Source organism: Anolis carolinensis, unplaced genomic scaffold, assembly GCF_035594765.1.
Source record: "Anolis carolinensis isolate JA03-04 unplaced genomic scaffold, rAnoCar3.1.pri scaffold_7, whole genome shotgun sequence".
Taxonomy (NCBI): Eukaryota; Metazoa; Chordata; class Lepidosauria; order Squamata; family Dactyloidae; genus Anolis; species Anolis carolinensis.
The window spans coordinates 1716219-1731919 of record NW_026943818.1 but is presented as its reverse complement, the minus strand read 5'-3'; the positions used below and the strand labels follow the sequence as shown (position 1 = coordinate 1731919).

The following is a 15701-nucleotide window of genomic DNA, read 5'->3' as shown; positions in this document are numbered from 1 at the left end:
ATTCAGGCACGTTTGGGGCCGATCTTAAGAAAAAGTCATTGGCATTCTGGGTTGGCTGCAAGGAGCGACAACAGAGCTTTCCAAACGTTTCATATCGGCGAAACACTTTGCACCACTTCGCGACACAGAAATTCGGTTTTACTAAGAAATTGGAGGTTCAACTAATCCCTTAGTAGGGATGCCAACACAGATACAACGAAACGTATGGGGACACAACATATATCATGAAAACCTTTTGTTTATATTTTTAGAAATACTGTATCTACTCGAGTATAAGCCTAGTTTTTCAGCCCTTTTTAAGACTGAAAAAGCCCCTGTTGGTTTATACTCATGTGAGGGTCCTGGTTGGCTTATATTTGGGTCAGCTTATACTCAAGAATATATGGTACATTTATAATTTTTCTCTATTATTATTAGTATTATTACATTTATTATTTTTCTCTTGTTGCTACTATTACATTTATTTTACTCTATTATTATTTATTTATTTACAGCATTTATATTCCGCCCTTCTTTCTCACCCCGAAGGGAACTCAGGGCGGATCACATTACACATATAGGCAAACATTCAATGCCTTTTTAACATAGGACAAAGACAAACAACAAACATAGCTCCGAGCGGGCCTCGAACTCATGACCTCCTGGTCAGAGTGATTCATTGCAGTTAATTGCAGCTGGTTTGCTCTCCCGCCTGCACCACAGCCCGGGCTTATTTTTATTATTATTAATACATTTATTATTCCACTCTGATCTTATTATTATTATTGCATTTATCATTTTACTCTATTTATTATTGCATGTATTATTTTCCTGTATTTATTATTATTATTACATGTATTATTTTACTCTATTCTTATTAAGAGGATACATAAGCACATTTACATTGAAGAAAATGAGAATAATTATTTGATCAGAGTTGGACAGTCTTATCTTAAATTTGAGCTTGATGTAAATATTCAAAAACATTTAACCTACGGATGCCTCAATTAGTGTAATTTTATTGGTATCTATTTTTATTTCTGAAATTCCCCACCCTCGGCTTATACTGGAGTCAATGTTTTCCCAGTTTTTTTTTGTGGTAAAATTAGGTGCCTTGGCTTATATTCGGGTCGACTTATACTTGAGTATATACAGTATGTGATTTATTGCTTATTTTACAGGGTTTCTCCTTACATTATTTATTTGTCTTTTAACATAGGACAAACAAACATAGGCTCCGAGCAGGCCTCAAACTCATGACCTCCTGGTCAGAGTGATTCATTGCAGTTCATTGCAGCTGGCTTGCTCTCCTGCCTGCGCCACAGCCCGGGCCCATTACACCTGATTCTCCTTACATTACATTACACATTACACACTACACCTGATACACTAACTAGCATGTCACCATTCATAGTTTGGAAAGCTCTTGAGCTACAACATTTGACAGTGGCAACACACTTTTTTAGACGGTGCATCATTTCGCAATACGGCCATTCCGTTTTGCCAGCAAACCAGAGGTTAGGTCAATTTATTTATTTACAGTATTTATATTCCGCCCTTTTTTCTCACCCCTAAGGGGACTCAGGGCGGATTACAATGAACACATATATGGCAAACATTCAATGCCAACAGACAAACAACATACATTAGACAGACTCAGAGGCATTTTTTAAAACATTTTTCCAGCTTCACGATTCCGGCCACAGGGGGAGCTGTTGCTTCACCGTCCAGTAGTGGCTGTACTTCCTCATTCCTTTCCTCGTGTTTTGCTGGCAGTTTTATGGTGTTGTAAATTAGCCTCCCCGCATAAAGCGTCCCTAAATTTCCCTAATTGACAGATGCAGCTGTCTTTCGGGGCTGCATAGGTCAACAGCAAGCCGGGGCTATTAATGGTCGGAGGCTTAACCCGACCCGGGCTTCGAACTCATGATCTCTCGGTCAGTAGTGATTTATAGCAGCTGGTTACTAGCCAGCTGCGCCACAGGCACATGTATACATTGTAGTAACAAACCCCTATGGGGACATCTCTCCTGAAAACTTTCCATTTAAAAAATCTATCATGTCAGATAAGAGCAGGCATTTCCAAGATTTTTGTCATTTCTTGTTATGTTCACGCAACACAGCGATACACATTAACCGTTTGGAAAGCTCTGGTCTAGAATATAATCCAGTGACCGAACGGCCTTCACAAGCTGCCGGGGACAAAGGGAGTGGATGGGGTGTAAGTGCATAATAAAAATAATAACGTTGAGATTTCCATGTGAAACATGGCTGGTTCTCTCTTGAGACAGTCTCTCTCTTGAGAAGAAGGGCAAATGGTCTCTCCGTCCTGGTCTCGGATGGAAAGCTGACCAAGAGCAGTGTTAATGTCGAGCCCCATCCAGTTTGGCTTCCGGTTGTCGAGAGCTTTTCCTCATTGTCGCTTTCTGTGTTCAGGTCTTGTATGGTGGAGGAATCCGGGACTTTGGAGTCGCAGCTGGAAGCAACCAAAGTAGGTCTAGTCCTTCCTCCGGTTAAACTTGGGGGGTGGGATTTGTTTGAGGAGGAGAGCGCATCAGGGGCGCACACGAGGGCGAAGCCCCAGTGCCGTGAGGAACTGCCTTCTTGCCCAAACAGCGCAAGCACCAGGAGATCCGGGCCATGCGGAGCCAGCTGAAGAAGATCGAGGACCTGGGGGCCGCCATGGAGGAGGCGCTCATCCTGGACAACAAGTACACCGAGCACAGCACCGTGGGGCTGGCTCAGCAGTGGGACCAGCTGGACCAGCTCGGGATGAGGATGCAGCACAACCTGGAGCAGCAGATACAGGCCAGGTAAGGAGGCCTCTCGCCTGCCTGCCTGCCTTCAGCAGGAGCTCAAGAGCACAGAGCCCCAGGTTTTTCCCAAACCCTATTATTATTTTCTTGTATGACATAAGGTCTTCTCTTTATCAGCTTTTCCATCAATTTTGTCAAGGAACTTTCCATGCAATGTTTTGTTGTGCCAGCTGTCAGCTCTAGTTTGTAGTGCAGTTTTCTTGTACTAGTTTTTTGTCTGCTGTGCTTTGAGGAGTTTCTGATTTTTGACTTCAATCAAAGCAGGTTCTTCACTTTGCTTTACATATTCTGCCATTATTATTTTATTATGACACAGCAAACAAGATAGACATGCTAGACTTCGTATCACGAAATCACAAGTCGAACACTTCCCAAGTGTCTAGGACTCTGTGATGTATTTTCGGATGATGCGTGCAGATCCCAGCAGGGTGGCCTTTTGCAGTTGGCAGATCGTGATTTTGTCAATGTCTATTGTTTCCAAATGCCGGCTGAGATCTTTTGGCACGGCACCCAGTGTGCCCATCACCACCGGGACCACCTGCACTGGTTTCTGCCAGAGTCTTTGAAGTTCGATCTTGAGGTCCTGATAGCGGCTGAATTTTTCCTGTTGTTTTCGTGAATGCGACTGTCACCTGGGATGGCAACATAATAATAATAACATATTATTATTATTATTATTATTATTATTATTATTATTATTATTATTATTATTATGACACAGCAAACAAGATAGACATGCTGGATTTCATATCACAAAATCACAAGGCAAACACTTCCCAAGTGTCTAGGACTGTGTGATGTTATTATTATTATTATTATTATTATTGTATGACACAGCGAACAAGATAGACATGCTGGATTTCGTATCACAAAATCACAGGTCGAACACTTCCCAAGTGTCTAGGACTGTGTGATGTATTATTATTATTATTATTATTATTATTATTATTATTACTTTATTATGACACATCAAACAAGATAGATATGCTGGATTTCGTATCACAAAATCACAAGTCGAACACTTCCCAAGTGTCTAGGACTGTGTGATGTATTTTTGGATGATGTGCCCAGATCCAGCAGGGTGGCCTTTTGCAGTTGGCAGATCGTGATTTTGTCAATGTCTGTTGTTTCCAAATGCTGGTTGACATCTTTTGGCACGGCACCCAATGTGCCCATCACCACCAGGACCACCTGCACTGGTTTCTGCCAGAGTCTTTGAAGTTCGATCTTGAGGTCCTGAGAGCGGCTGAGTTTTTCCTGTTGTTTACGTGAATGCGACTGTCACCTGGGATGGCAACATAATAATAATAACATAATAATAACATTATTATTATTATTATGACACAGCAAACAAGATAGACATGCTGGATTTCATATCACAAAATCACAGGTCGAACACTTCCCAAGTGTCTAGGACTGTGTGATGTATTATTATTATTATTATTATTATTATTATTATTATTATTATTATGACACAGCAAACAAGATAGACATGCTGGATTTCGTATCACAAAATCACAAGTCGAACACTTCCCAAGTGTCTAGGACTGTGTGATGTATTTTTGGATGATGTGCCCAGATCCAGCAGGGTGGCCTTTTGCAGTTGGCAGATCGTGATTTTGTCAATGTCTATTGTTTCCAAATGCTGGTTGACATCTTTTGGCACGGCACCCAATGTGCCCATCACCACCAGGACCACCTGCACTGGTTTCTGCCAGAGTCTTTGAAGTTCAATCTTGAGGTCCTGAGAGCGGCTGAGTTTTTCCTGTTGTTTTTCGTCAATGCAACTGTCACCTGGGATGGCGACATAATAATAATAACATAATAACAACATTATTATTATTATTATTATCATTTTCATTAGATAACACAGTAAACAAGATCACTCTGTTTACTGGCTGTTGTATTGGATTACACATTGGACACTTCCCAAGTGTCTAGAACAGTGATGGCCAACCTATGACACGTGTGTCAGCACTGACACGCCTAGCCATTTTTGCTGACACGTTGCCGCATGCAGATTGATTGGATGACTAATGTCTTTTGTGGCCAAATTTAGTGTGATTTGGTCCAGTGGTTTTGTTGTTCACTCCATGGGAATTATGCACGATATATATATATATATATATATTCATTCTATTACGATTCACTTATTGTAGTATATTATTATATTATTACTGTTATATTATTATTATATTATTCATTATTACATTGAAACTACAATAGAGAGAAATCAGCGTAGAAACTGCAAGAGGTACCATAGAATGTTGTACATGGAAATAATGGTAGTAAATAGTTTTTGATTTATTAAATGCAGTTATATATTACAATTATATTTTTTGTTATTTATTCTATATGTTTTGTGAAATTATGGTTTTTTCTCTCGAAGTGACACACCACCCAAGTCATGCTAGGTTTTTTGGTGAATTTTGACACACCAAGCGCAAAAGGTTGCCCATCATTGGTCTAGAACAGAGGTCCCCAAACTTTTTAAACAGGGGGCCAGTTCACGATCCTTCGGACTGTTGGCGGGCTGGACTATAGTTGGCCACTGAGCAATAATAATAATAATAATAATAATAATAATAATAATAATAATAATAATAATAATAAAGAGGGTTGGAAGAGACCCTTTGGGCCATTGAGTCCAATCCCCTTCTGCCTTTGTGCACTGAAAGCACAAGCAAAGCATCCCTGACAGATGGCCACCCAGAATCAATGTTAATAATAATAACAACAATAATAATAATAATAATAAATGTGCCGTGCCAAAAGATCTCAGCTGGAAAAATAGACATTGACAAAATTACGATCTGCCAACTGCAGAAGGCCATCCTACTGGGATCTGCATGCATCATCCAAAAATACATCACACAGTCCTAGACACTTGGAAGTGTTCGACTTGTGATTTTGTGAAACGAAATCCAGCATATCTATCTTGTTTGCTGTGTCATACTTATAATAAAAAAGTGGGTTGAAAGAGACCCTTAGTCCAACCCCTTTCTGCCTCTGTGCACCAAAAGCACAAGCAAAGCATCCCTGACAGATGGCCACCCAGCCTCAATGTTAATAATAATAATAATAATAATAATAATAATAATAATAATAATAATAATAATAATAATAATAATGGTTGTAAGAGAAGAAGAGACCCCTTGGATCATTTAGCACAACCTCCTTCTGCTCTTGTGCCATGGGGGCCGGATAAATGGCTTTGATGGGCCGCATCCGGCCCCCGGGCCTTAGTTTGGGCCCCCTGCTCTAGAACTATGTGTTGTATAGACAAATAATGTGTGCAGATCCGAGTAGGGTGGCCCTTTGCAGTTGACACGTGGTAATTTTGTCATGAATGTTGCAGTTGGCCACCTTGATTAGCACTGAATAGCCTTTCAGCTTCAAAGCCTGTCTGCTTTCTGCCTGGGGGGGTCCTTTATTGGGAGGTGTTAGCTGGCCCTGAATTCCCGTTTTTACCACCGGTGTAGCCAAACCAGTCTCGTTAAATGTGCTTTCGCTTCCTTCTAGAAACACAACTGGAGTCACCGAAGAAGCCCTCAAGGAATTCAGCATGATGTTCAAGTAAGTGGATAGAAGTAGTTCCTTCTCTGAACATCCCAAGGGCTGGAAGGGAGAGGGAGCCCGAGGATCACGAGAATTTCCATCTTCCAATGTATTGATATTCCCAAATCGTGTTGTAAATTTTAAGCAATATGTAGAAAAGTACTTTCTGGACTCCGCTGCCGGATTATAAAGGTTTCTTTGTGGTCCTTTCCACCGCAGGCACTTTGACAAGGACAAATCCGGGCGCCTGAACCACCAGGAGTTCAAGTCCTGCCTGCGCTCCTTGGGCTACGACTTGCCGATGGTGGAGGAAGGGGAGCCGGATCCCGAGTTCGAGGCCATCCTGGACACCGTGGACCCCAACAGGTACCAGGCCGGCGTCACCGTTGATAGGCGCTATTTTTATTTATTTATTTATTTACAGCATTTATATTCCGCCCTTCTTTCTCACCCCGAAGGGGACTCAGGGCGGATCACATTACACATATAGGCAAACATTCAATGCCTTTTAACGTAGAACAAAGACAGACAAACATAGGCTCCGAGCGGGCCTCGAACTCATGACCTCCTGGTCAGAGTGATTCATTGCAGTTAATTGCACTGGCTTGCTCTCCCGCCTGCGCCATACAGTATTTTTGAAATACTAATCTTCGCAAATTATTGGCAATAGGGCCGTGGTGTATTCAAACGGTAAGAAAGGTAAATGATGACCAATGCTAAAAAAAGCAGATTTTTTTTTAAAAAAACTTTTTTAATTGAAAGTTTTCCATACATTTTTGATAAAAAAAGGGTTGAGCGGGAGGGAAGAGCATGAAAGGAAGGGATTTAAGTATAGGAAAGACTGAGATAAAATATTGGGGTTGTGTGGTTAAGTTTAGGAAAAGAGGTACACGGGTGAAGTGGGGGAAAGGAAGAGCGGGGTAAGAAAAGAGAAGAATAATAATAATAATAATAATAATAATAATAATAATAATAATAATTAATAATAATAATAATAATATAAAGAATAATAAAAGGTGGGTCTTCTCAGTGTCTTCCGGCGAGGTGTGTTTCATCTGTTGTTTCTTCTTAACTCAGTCTTCATTCTATTCTTCTTACTTTTTGATGCATATATGTGTGCGTGTGTGTGTGTATGTGTATGTGTATACAGTAGAGTCTCACTTATCCAAGCCTCGCTTATCCAAGGTTCTGGATTATCCAAGCCATTTTTGTAGTCAATGTTTTCAATATATCGTGATATTTTGGTGCTAAATTCGTAAATACAGTAATTATAACATAACATGACTGCATATTGAACTACTTTTTCTGTCAAATTTGTTGTCTAACATGATGTTTTGGTGCTTAATTTGTAAAATCATAACCTAATTTGATGTTGAATAGGCTTTTCCTTAATCCCTCCTTATTATCCAAGATATTCACTTATCCAATGTTCTGCTGGCCCGTTTAGCTTGGATAAGTGAGACTCTACTGTACAACATATTATATTATTCGTATAGCACAATATAAGCATTATACATTACCATCTATATATATAAAAGAGTGATGGAATCCTGGCGACCGACGAAACAACAAAACTAAACACCCCACAACCTTGAAAATTGACAGCACAACCCCTCATCCATGCCTCTAGGTTGATACAGCAAAAAGAAAAGAAAAATAAAGTCCTAATTAGAGGGAGGGGAATAATTGTTTTTATCCAATTGCTGCCAGTTAGAAGGCTAAGCTCTGCCCACTTGGTGTATGTGTATGTATGTATGTATATGTGTGTGTGTGTGTGTGTGTATATATATTCCCCTTTTATCTAGAAGGTAGGTCTGTCTAATATCTTATTTAGTAAGGTGTCTTTTTTTTCCTCCTTCCTATTTATATAGTTCTCAACTTGTTGCCAATTTGTCTTTTCTTGGTTTTCCCTGTTGGTTAGCTATTAGAAAGGTTAGCCTATCCATATTTTTTATTTCTGAAATTTTGATTAGCCAATCTGTTTTGCTGGGCATTTCTTTCTGTCTCCAGAATCTCCCATATGCGATTCTGGCTGCTTTTGTTAAATAGGTTACTATTTTTTCTTCGTTTGAGTTTGAAATGCCTAATAGGTATGTTTCAGGTCGTTTATTAAATCTTTTTTTTCTAAAATCATTTGTATACCTTCATGAATTATTGACCAAAATTCTTTTGCTTTTCTGCACTTCCACCAAATATGAAAGTGGGCTGATTTTGAGTGTCTGCTGCTACCTTCTGAGATGGGACCCATGGTTTACCCCTTACTGGTTCCCTTCTTTGACAGGGACGGACACGTCTCGCTGCAGGAATACATGGCTTTCATGATCAGCCGGGAGACGGAGAACGTGAAATCCAGCGAGGAGATCGAGAGCGCCTTCCGGGCCCTCAGCTCCGAGGGGAAGCCCTACGTGACCAAGGAGGAGCTCTACCAGGTGAGGAGAGCCTTGACGTGGTCCTTGACGTGGACCATGATTGTACGACGGGCAAAGAGAAGGACCACTTACAAATCAAATACAAGATAATAATGAGGCTGTTAGGAATTCTGGGAGTTGGAAGTTTGCCCATTTCTGGTGTATATAAATCAGAATAAGATAGGCAACAAATCTGCAGCACTTTATTCTATTATCTTGAGTTTACCACTTTTATAATGTGCACTTTACTTAGTCTATTATCATCACCTCGCTGTTTTTAATTCCATTTTATCGTGTTTATTTCTATAGGTTAATGTTTAACATTTTATAATTTGTGCATGTTTTTTGTTTATTGATGTACAGTGTTCCCTCACTACTTTGCGGTTCACTTTTCGCGGGTTCTAAACTCTAAAAGACTATTATAAATCATAAAAAATACCATTTACAGCCTAAAGAAGGGAGGAAGGAGAAGCCAAAGGGAGAGAAAAGGAGCCCAAGCGGCAACAGGAGGAGAAGGAGGCGATTTATCAACACATGATTGGTTGCTAAAGACTTAAAATAGTGTGTAACTACTAAAAATAATGTATAAATATTAAAATATAGTGTCCCTACTTCACAGATTTTCACTTATTGCGGGTGGTCCTGGAACCTAACCCCAGCAATAAGTGAAGGAACACTGTATTGTATATTATTGTTTTTATCTGTTATTACAGTAGAGTCTCACTTATCCAACACTCGCTTATCCAACATTCTGGATTATCCAATGCATTTTTGTAGTCCGTGTTTTCAATACATCATGATATTTTGGTGCTAAATTCTTAAATACAGTAATTACTACATAGCATTACTGCGTATTGAACTACTTTTTCTGTTAAATTTGTTGTATAACATGATGTTTTGGTGCTTAATTTGTAAAATCATAACCTAATTTGATGTTTAATAGGCTTTTCCTTAATCTCTCCTTATTATCCAACATATTCACTTATCCAACATTCTGCTGGCCCGTTTACGTTGGATAAGCGAGACTCTACTGTATCTGTAAGCCGCCCCGAGTCCCCTTCAGGGGAGATGGAGGCGGGGTATAAATAAACGTATTATTATTATTAGTATTAGTATTATTATTATTACATTAGAGTCTCACTTATCAAACATAAACAGGCCGACAGAACATTGGTTTAAGCATGAGGCTCTCGGATGAATGGAATTAATTATATATACGTTTTTAAGGTTCTTATAATGTGTTTTAACAATGTTATTAATTGATTTGTTTATATTGTTTTGTTTTCATGATTGCATTTTGGGCATTCAATTGTGCCTATTGTAAATAATTGTTGTAAATAAATAAATTCGAAAAGTGAATATGTTGGATAATAAGGAGGCATTAAGGAAAAGCCAATTAAACATCAAATTAGGTTATGATTTTACAAATTAAGCACCAAAACATCATGTTATACAACAAATTGGACAGAAAAAGTAGTTCAATACGCAGTAATGCTATGTAGTAATTACTGTATTTACAAATTTAGCACCAAAATATCACGATGTATTGAAAACATTGACTACAAAAATGGCTTGGATAATCCAGAACGTTGGATAAGCGAGACTCTACTGTATTATATTTTCTGACACAGCAAACAAGATAGACATGCTGGATGTCGCATCACAAAATCACAAGTCGAACACTTCCCAAGTGTCTAGGACTGTGTGATATTATTATTATTATTATTATTATTACTACTACTACTACTACTACTATTATTATTAAAGGATTCAGTTCCCCCTACATTCCTCAAATTATTATTATTTCGTATCACAAAATCACAACACTTCCCAAGTGTCTAGGACTGTGATGTATATTATTATTATTGTTATTATTATTATGACACAGCAAACAAGATAGATATGCTGGATTTCATATCACAAAATCACAAGTCGAACACTTCCCAAGTGTCTAGGACTGTGTGATGTATATTATTATTATTATTATCATTATATGCAAGTGCACAAGGAAAGAAACAATGGGATGCTATTGCAAAGCTTGTGCCAGCAGAGAGGTATGCCATGAAAACAACTGTTTATACTGTTTTAATTGTTTTTAATTTGCTTTTTGTTTGGTATTGTTATATTGTGTGTTGAGGCCTTGGCCTTTGTAAGCCGCATCGAGTCCTTCGGGAGATGCTAGTGGGGTACAAATAAAATTTAATAATAATAATAATAATAATAATAATAATAACAACAACTGGACCCTATGTTTGCCCGTGCCTTCTTATATTCTACATTATTTTTCCCTCTCTCTCTCTCTCTCCCTGCGTTTCAGAACCTCACCCGGGAACAGGCGGACTACTGCATCTCGCACATGAAGCCCTACATGGACAGCAAAGGCCGGGAGCTCCCCTCGGCCTACGACTACATCGAGTTCACGCGCTCCCTCTTTGTGAACTGATCCCTCGCTCTCTCTCTCTCGAAAGCACCGCCGGAGCCCCCCGCCGGAATGCGCACCCCCCTCCCGCCTCTCTGCATGTGTCCGTCGTGGAGCAAAACAAGCCCATACTAACCCGTGTTGCTTTTCAGATGTAGCCTTTCGATCTGCTTTCAGCTTTAACACTCTTTGATCCTTAGCACCTGGAGCAAATAAATAAATTAATGATGCCGTGTGCCCCAATAAATGTTAACCTGGTCCAAACGAAAACCGTTGTCCAGTTGCTTCTTGAGGCCGAAGGAATGTTCTAGAGCAGGGGTCCCCAAACTTTTTAACGATCCTTCGGACCGTTGGAGGGCCGAGCAATAATAATAATAATTAATAATAATAATAATAATAAAGAGGGTTGGAAGAGACCCCTTGGGCCATTGAGTCCAACCCCCTTCTGCCTTTATGCACCGAAAACACAAGCACAGCACCCCTGACAGATGGCCACCCAGCCTCAATAATAATAATAATAATCTATATATATATAAAAGAGTGATGGCATCAGGGCAGCGGACAAAACAACAAAACTACAGGCCTCCCAACCCCGAAATTTGACAACACAACCCATCATCCACGCCTCTAGGTTGATACAACAAAATGAAAAGAAAAATAAAGTCCTAATTACAGGGAAAGGAATAATAGTTTTTATCCAATTGCTGCCAGTTTGAAGGCTAAGCTCCGCCCACTTGGTCTCCTAGCAACCTCCTCAGCCCAGGGGACAGGCACAGTTCGGCCTCACTTAGGCCTCTTCTACAGATTATCAGATTTGCACTGGATTATATGGCAGTGTAGACTCAAGGCCCTTCCACACAGCTATATTACCCATTTAGAATCTAATATTATCTCCTTTGAACTGGATTATCTTGACTCCACACTGCCATATAATCCACTTCAGTGTGCATACTAAACATAAAGACAACCATACAACAGACATTCAATACCACCACTTCCTCAACAATTTCTCACCAACACCACCAGACAACGCCACAGCAACGCGTGGCCGGGCACAGCTAGTAATAATAATAATACAGGGTTTTGGAACACAATACTTCTGACCTCACAATTGTGTTAAAAAACAAAGTATGGATTGTCGATGTTGCAATCCCAGGTGACAGAAGGATTGAGGAGAAACAACTGGAAAAGCTGACACGATATGAGGATTTAAAGATTGAATTACAAAGACTCTGGCACAAGCCAGTCAAGGTGGTCCCAGTGGTGATCGGCACACTGGGTGCAGTGCCTAAAGACCTTGGCCTGCACTTAAACACAATCGACGCTAACAAAATTACCATCTGCCAGCTACAGAAGGCCACCTTACTGGGATCTACACACGTTATTCGCCGATACATCACACAGTCCTAGACACTTGGGAAGTGTCCGAAGTATGATCCAATACAACAACCAGCAGAGTGTCTGCTGTGACTCATCTTGTTGTGTTTATAATAATAACAATAATATAATATATCACACAGTCCTAGACACTTGGGAAGTGTCCGACGTGTGATCCAATACAGCAGCCAGCAGAGTGTCTGCTGTGACTCATCTTGTTGTGTTTATAATAATAACAATAATAATAATAATAATAATAATAATAATAATAATAATAATAATAATAATATATCACACAGTCCTAGACACTTGGGAAGTGTCCGACGTATGATCCAATACAACAACCAGCAGAGTGTCTGCTGTAGACTCATCTTGTTGTGTTTATAATAATAATAATAATAATAATAATAATAATAATAATAATAATAATAATAATACATCACAATACAATACAGCCAGCAGAGTGTCTGCTGTGACTCATCTTGTTGTGTTAATAATAATAATAATAATAATAATAATAATAATAATAATAATATATCACACAGTCCTAGACACTTGGGAAGTGTCCGACGTGTGATCCAATACAACAACCAGCAGAGTGTCTGCTGTAGACTCATCTTGTTGTGTTTATTATAATAATAATAATAATAATAATAATAATAATAATAATAATAAATCACAATACAATACAGCAGCCAGCAGAGTGTCTGCTGTGACTCATCTTGTTGTGTTTATAATAATAATAATAATAATAATAATAATAATAATAATAATAATAATAATAATAATAATAATATATCACACAGTCCTAGACACTTGGGAAGTGTCCGACGTGTGATCCAATACAACAACCAGCAGAGTGTCTGCTGTAGACTCATCTTGTTGTGTTTATTATAATAATAATAATAATAATAATAATAATAATAATAATAATAATAATAAATCACAATACAATACAGCAGCCAGCAGAGTGTCTGCTGTGACTCATCTTGTTGTGTTTATAATAATAATAATAATAATAATAATAATAATAATAATAATAATAATAATAATAATAATAATATATCACACAGTCCTAGACACTTGGGAAGGGTCCGACGTGTGATCCAATACAACAACCAGCAGAGTATCTGCTGTGGACTCATCTTGTTGTGTTTCTAATAATAATAATAATAATAATAATAATAATAATAATAATAATAATAATAATACATCACACAGTCCTAGACACTTGGGAAGTGTCCGACGTGTGATCCAATACAATAACCAGCAGAGTGTCTGCTGTGACTCATCTTGTTGTGTTTATAATAATAATAATAATAATAATAATAATAAGCCTGGGTCGGGTTAAGCCTCCGACCATAAAAAAAATAGCCCCGGCTTGCTGTTGACCTAGCAGCCCCGAAAGACAGTTGCATCTGTCAAGTAGGGAAAATTTAGGTACGCTTTATGCGGGAGGCTAATTTAACTAATCTACAACACCATAATACTGCTCACGAGGAAAAGAAGAGGAAGAACAGCCACCAATGGACGGTGAAGCAACAGCTCCCCCTGTGGCCGGAATCGTGAAGCTGGAAAGATGTTAAAAATGCCTCTGTGTCTGTCTAAAAAACTGAATGTTGTTTGTCTGTTGGCATTGAATGTTTGCCATATATGTGTTCATTGTAATCCGCCCTGAGTCCCCTTCGGGGTGAGAAAGAAGGGCGGAATATAAATACTGTAAATAAATAAATAAATAAATAAATAAATAATGACTTTAAGAGAAGAAGAGACCCCTTGGGTCATTTAGCTCAACCCCCTTCTGCCCTTGTGCCGTGGGGGCCGGATAAATAGCTTTGATGGGCCGCATCCGGCCCCCGGGCCTTAGTTTGGGGACCCCTGGTCTAGAGGATTGCAAACTAAAGAGAAGAGTCACAGACAACACCAAGTTTTTTATTGAGCGCCCATATCAATCTGTTACCTCGTTGGCCAGCTGGTCGAGGTGGTTCATCTCGCGGGGCCCTTCTTCGGTGAAGTCGGAGCTCAGCTGCCATATCTTGACCGCTCCGCCGGCGTCTCCGGCCGCCAGCAGCTGGGCCTGGCGGTGGTTGAACTCCAGGCAGTACACCGGGGCCTGGTCGGAGGTCTGCTGGATGGACAGCGAGGGCCTCTGGGAGCTCTTCCCAAAGTCAAACAGATGCAATTCCCCTGCAAAACACAGACCACAATGGTTGGTTTACATGGTCCCATTCCAGCAACAGAATACAGAAGTGTTGTGTGTTTTCCGGGCTGTCTGGCTGTGTTCTAGCAGCAGTTTCTCCTGATGTTTCGCCTGCAGATGCAGGCGAAACATCAGGAGAAACTGCTGCTAGAACACAGCCAGACAGCCCGGAAAACACACAACACCCCAGTGATTCTGGCCCTGAAAGCTTTCAACAATACAGTCAACACCATACGCTTTGCAGCACTAGAATACGGAGGCATCCGTTTCAGAAATCCACCTTGTGTTGTTATTATCTATATATATAAAAGAGTGATGGCATCACGGCGACCCACAAAACAACAAAACTACAGGCCCCCCAACCTCGAAATTTGACAACACAACCCATCATCCACGCCTCTAGGTTGATACAACAAAAAGCAAAGAAAAATAAAGTCCTAATTAGAGAGAGAGGAATAATTGCTTTTATCCAATTGCTGCCAGTTAGAAGGCTAAGCTCCTCCAACTTGGTCTCCTAGCAACCCAATAAAAATAATAAAAAAACACTAAAAAGTAATTAAAAACACTAAAAAATTAATACAATAAAATACTATAACAAAATAACTAAAAATAATACAAGAAAATAATAAAATATAATAAAAACATAACTTACAATAAAATTTATAAAAAAATACAAATAACCTCAAATAAAAACTACACAACAATTTTTAACCAATACCACCACCACTTTGCCACAGCAACGCATGGCCGGACACAGCTAGTCTATATATATAAAAGGATGAAAAAAATTCGGCCTAGGACAAAACAACAAAACTACACATCCCAGAAACACTAAACTTGGCAGCACAACCCCTCATCCATGCCTCTACGTTCATACCACAAAAAGAAAAGAAAAATAAAGTCCTAATTAGAGGGAGAGGAATAATTGTTTTTATCCAATTGCT

General features: G+C 39.3%; 2 protein-coding genes across 14 annotated transcripts in view; one reads left to right on the top strand and one right to left on the bottom strand.

Moving 5' to 3' along the window:
- sptan1 (spectrin alpha, non-erythrocytic 1) overlaps window positions 1-11450 on the top strand; it is a 92181-nt gene extending 80731 nt beyond the window's left edge. For all 8 annotated transcript variants that reach the window (XM_062959402.1, XM_062959401.1, XM_062959403.1 and 5 more), the window contains 6 exons: window positions 2416-2470; window positions 2596-2792; window positions 6318-6371; window positions 6573-6719; window positions 8635-8782; window positions 11079-11450. In XM_062959402.1, the coding sequence (XP_062815472.1) occupies window positions 2416-2470; window positions 2596-2792; window positions 6318-6371; window positions 6573-6719; window positions 8635-8782; window positions 11079-11204 (727 nt within the window). In that variant the 3' untranslated portion in view covers window positions 11205-11450. The remainder of the gene's footprint in view (window positions 1-2415; window positions 2471-2595; window positions 2793-6317; window positions 6372-6572; window positions 6720-8634; window positions 8783-11078) is intronic.
- dync2i2 (dynein 2 intermediate chain 2) overlaps window positions 1-15701 on the bottom strand; it is a 145708-nt gene that overhangs the window by 114373 nt on the left and 15634 nt on the right. For 2 of the 6 annotated variants that reach the window (XM_062959430.1, XM_062959431.1), the window contains exons 9-10: window positions 14518-14744; window positions 3069-3427 (exon numbers count right to left, since the gene is read on the bottom strand). In XM_062959430.1, the coding sequence (XP_062815500.1) occupies window positions 3257-3427; window positions 14518-14744 (398 nt within the window). In that variant the 3' untranslated portion in view covers window positions 3069-3256. Of the gene's footprint in view, window positions 1-3068; window positions 3428-4044; window positions 4081-4385; window positions 4590-14468; window positions 14745-15701 lie in introns of those variants that run through there. The other 4 variants (XM_062959434.1, XM_062959432.1, XM_062959433.1 and 1 more) reach the window with 4 other exon arrangements.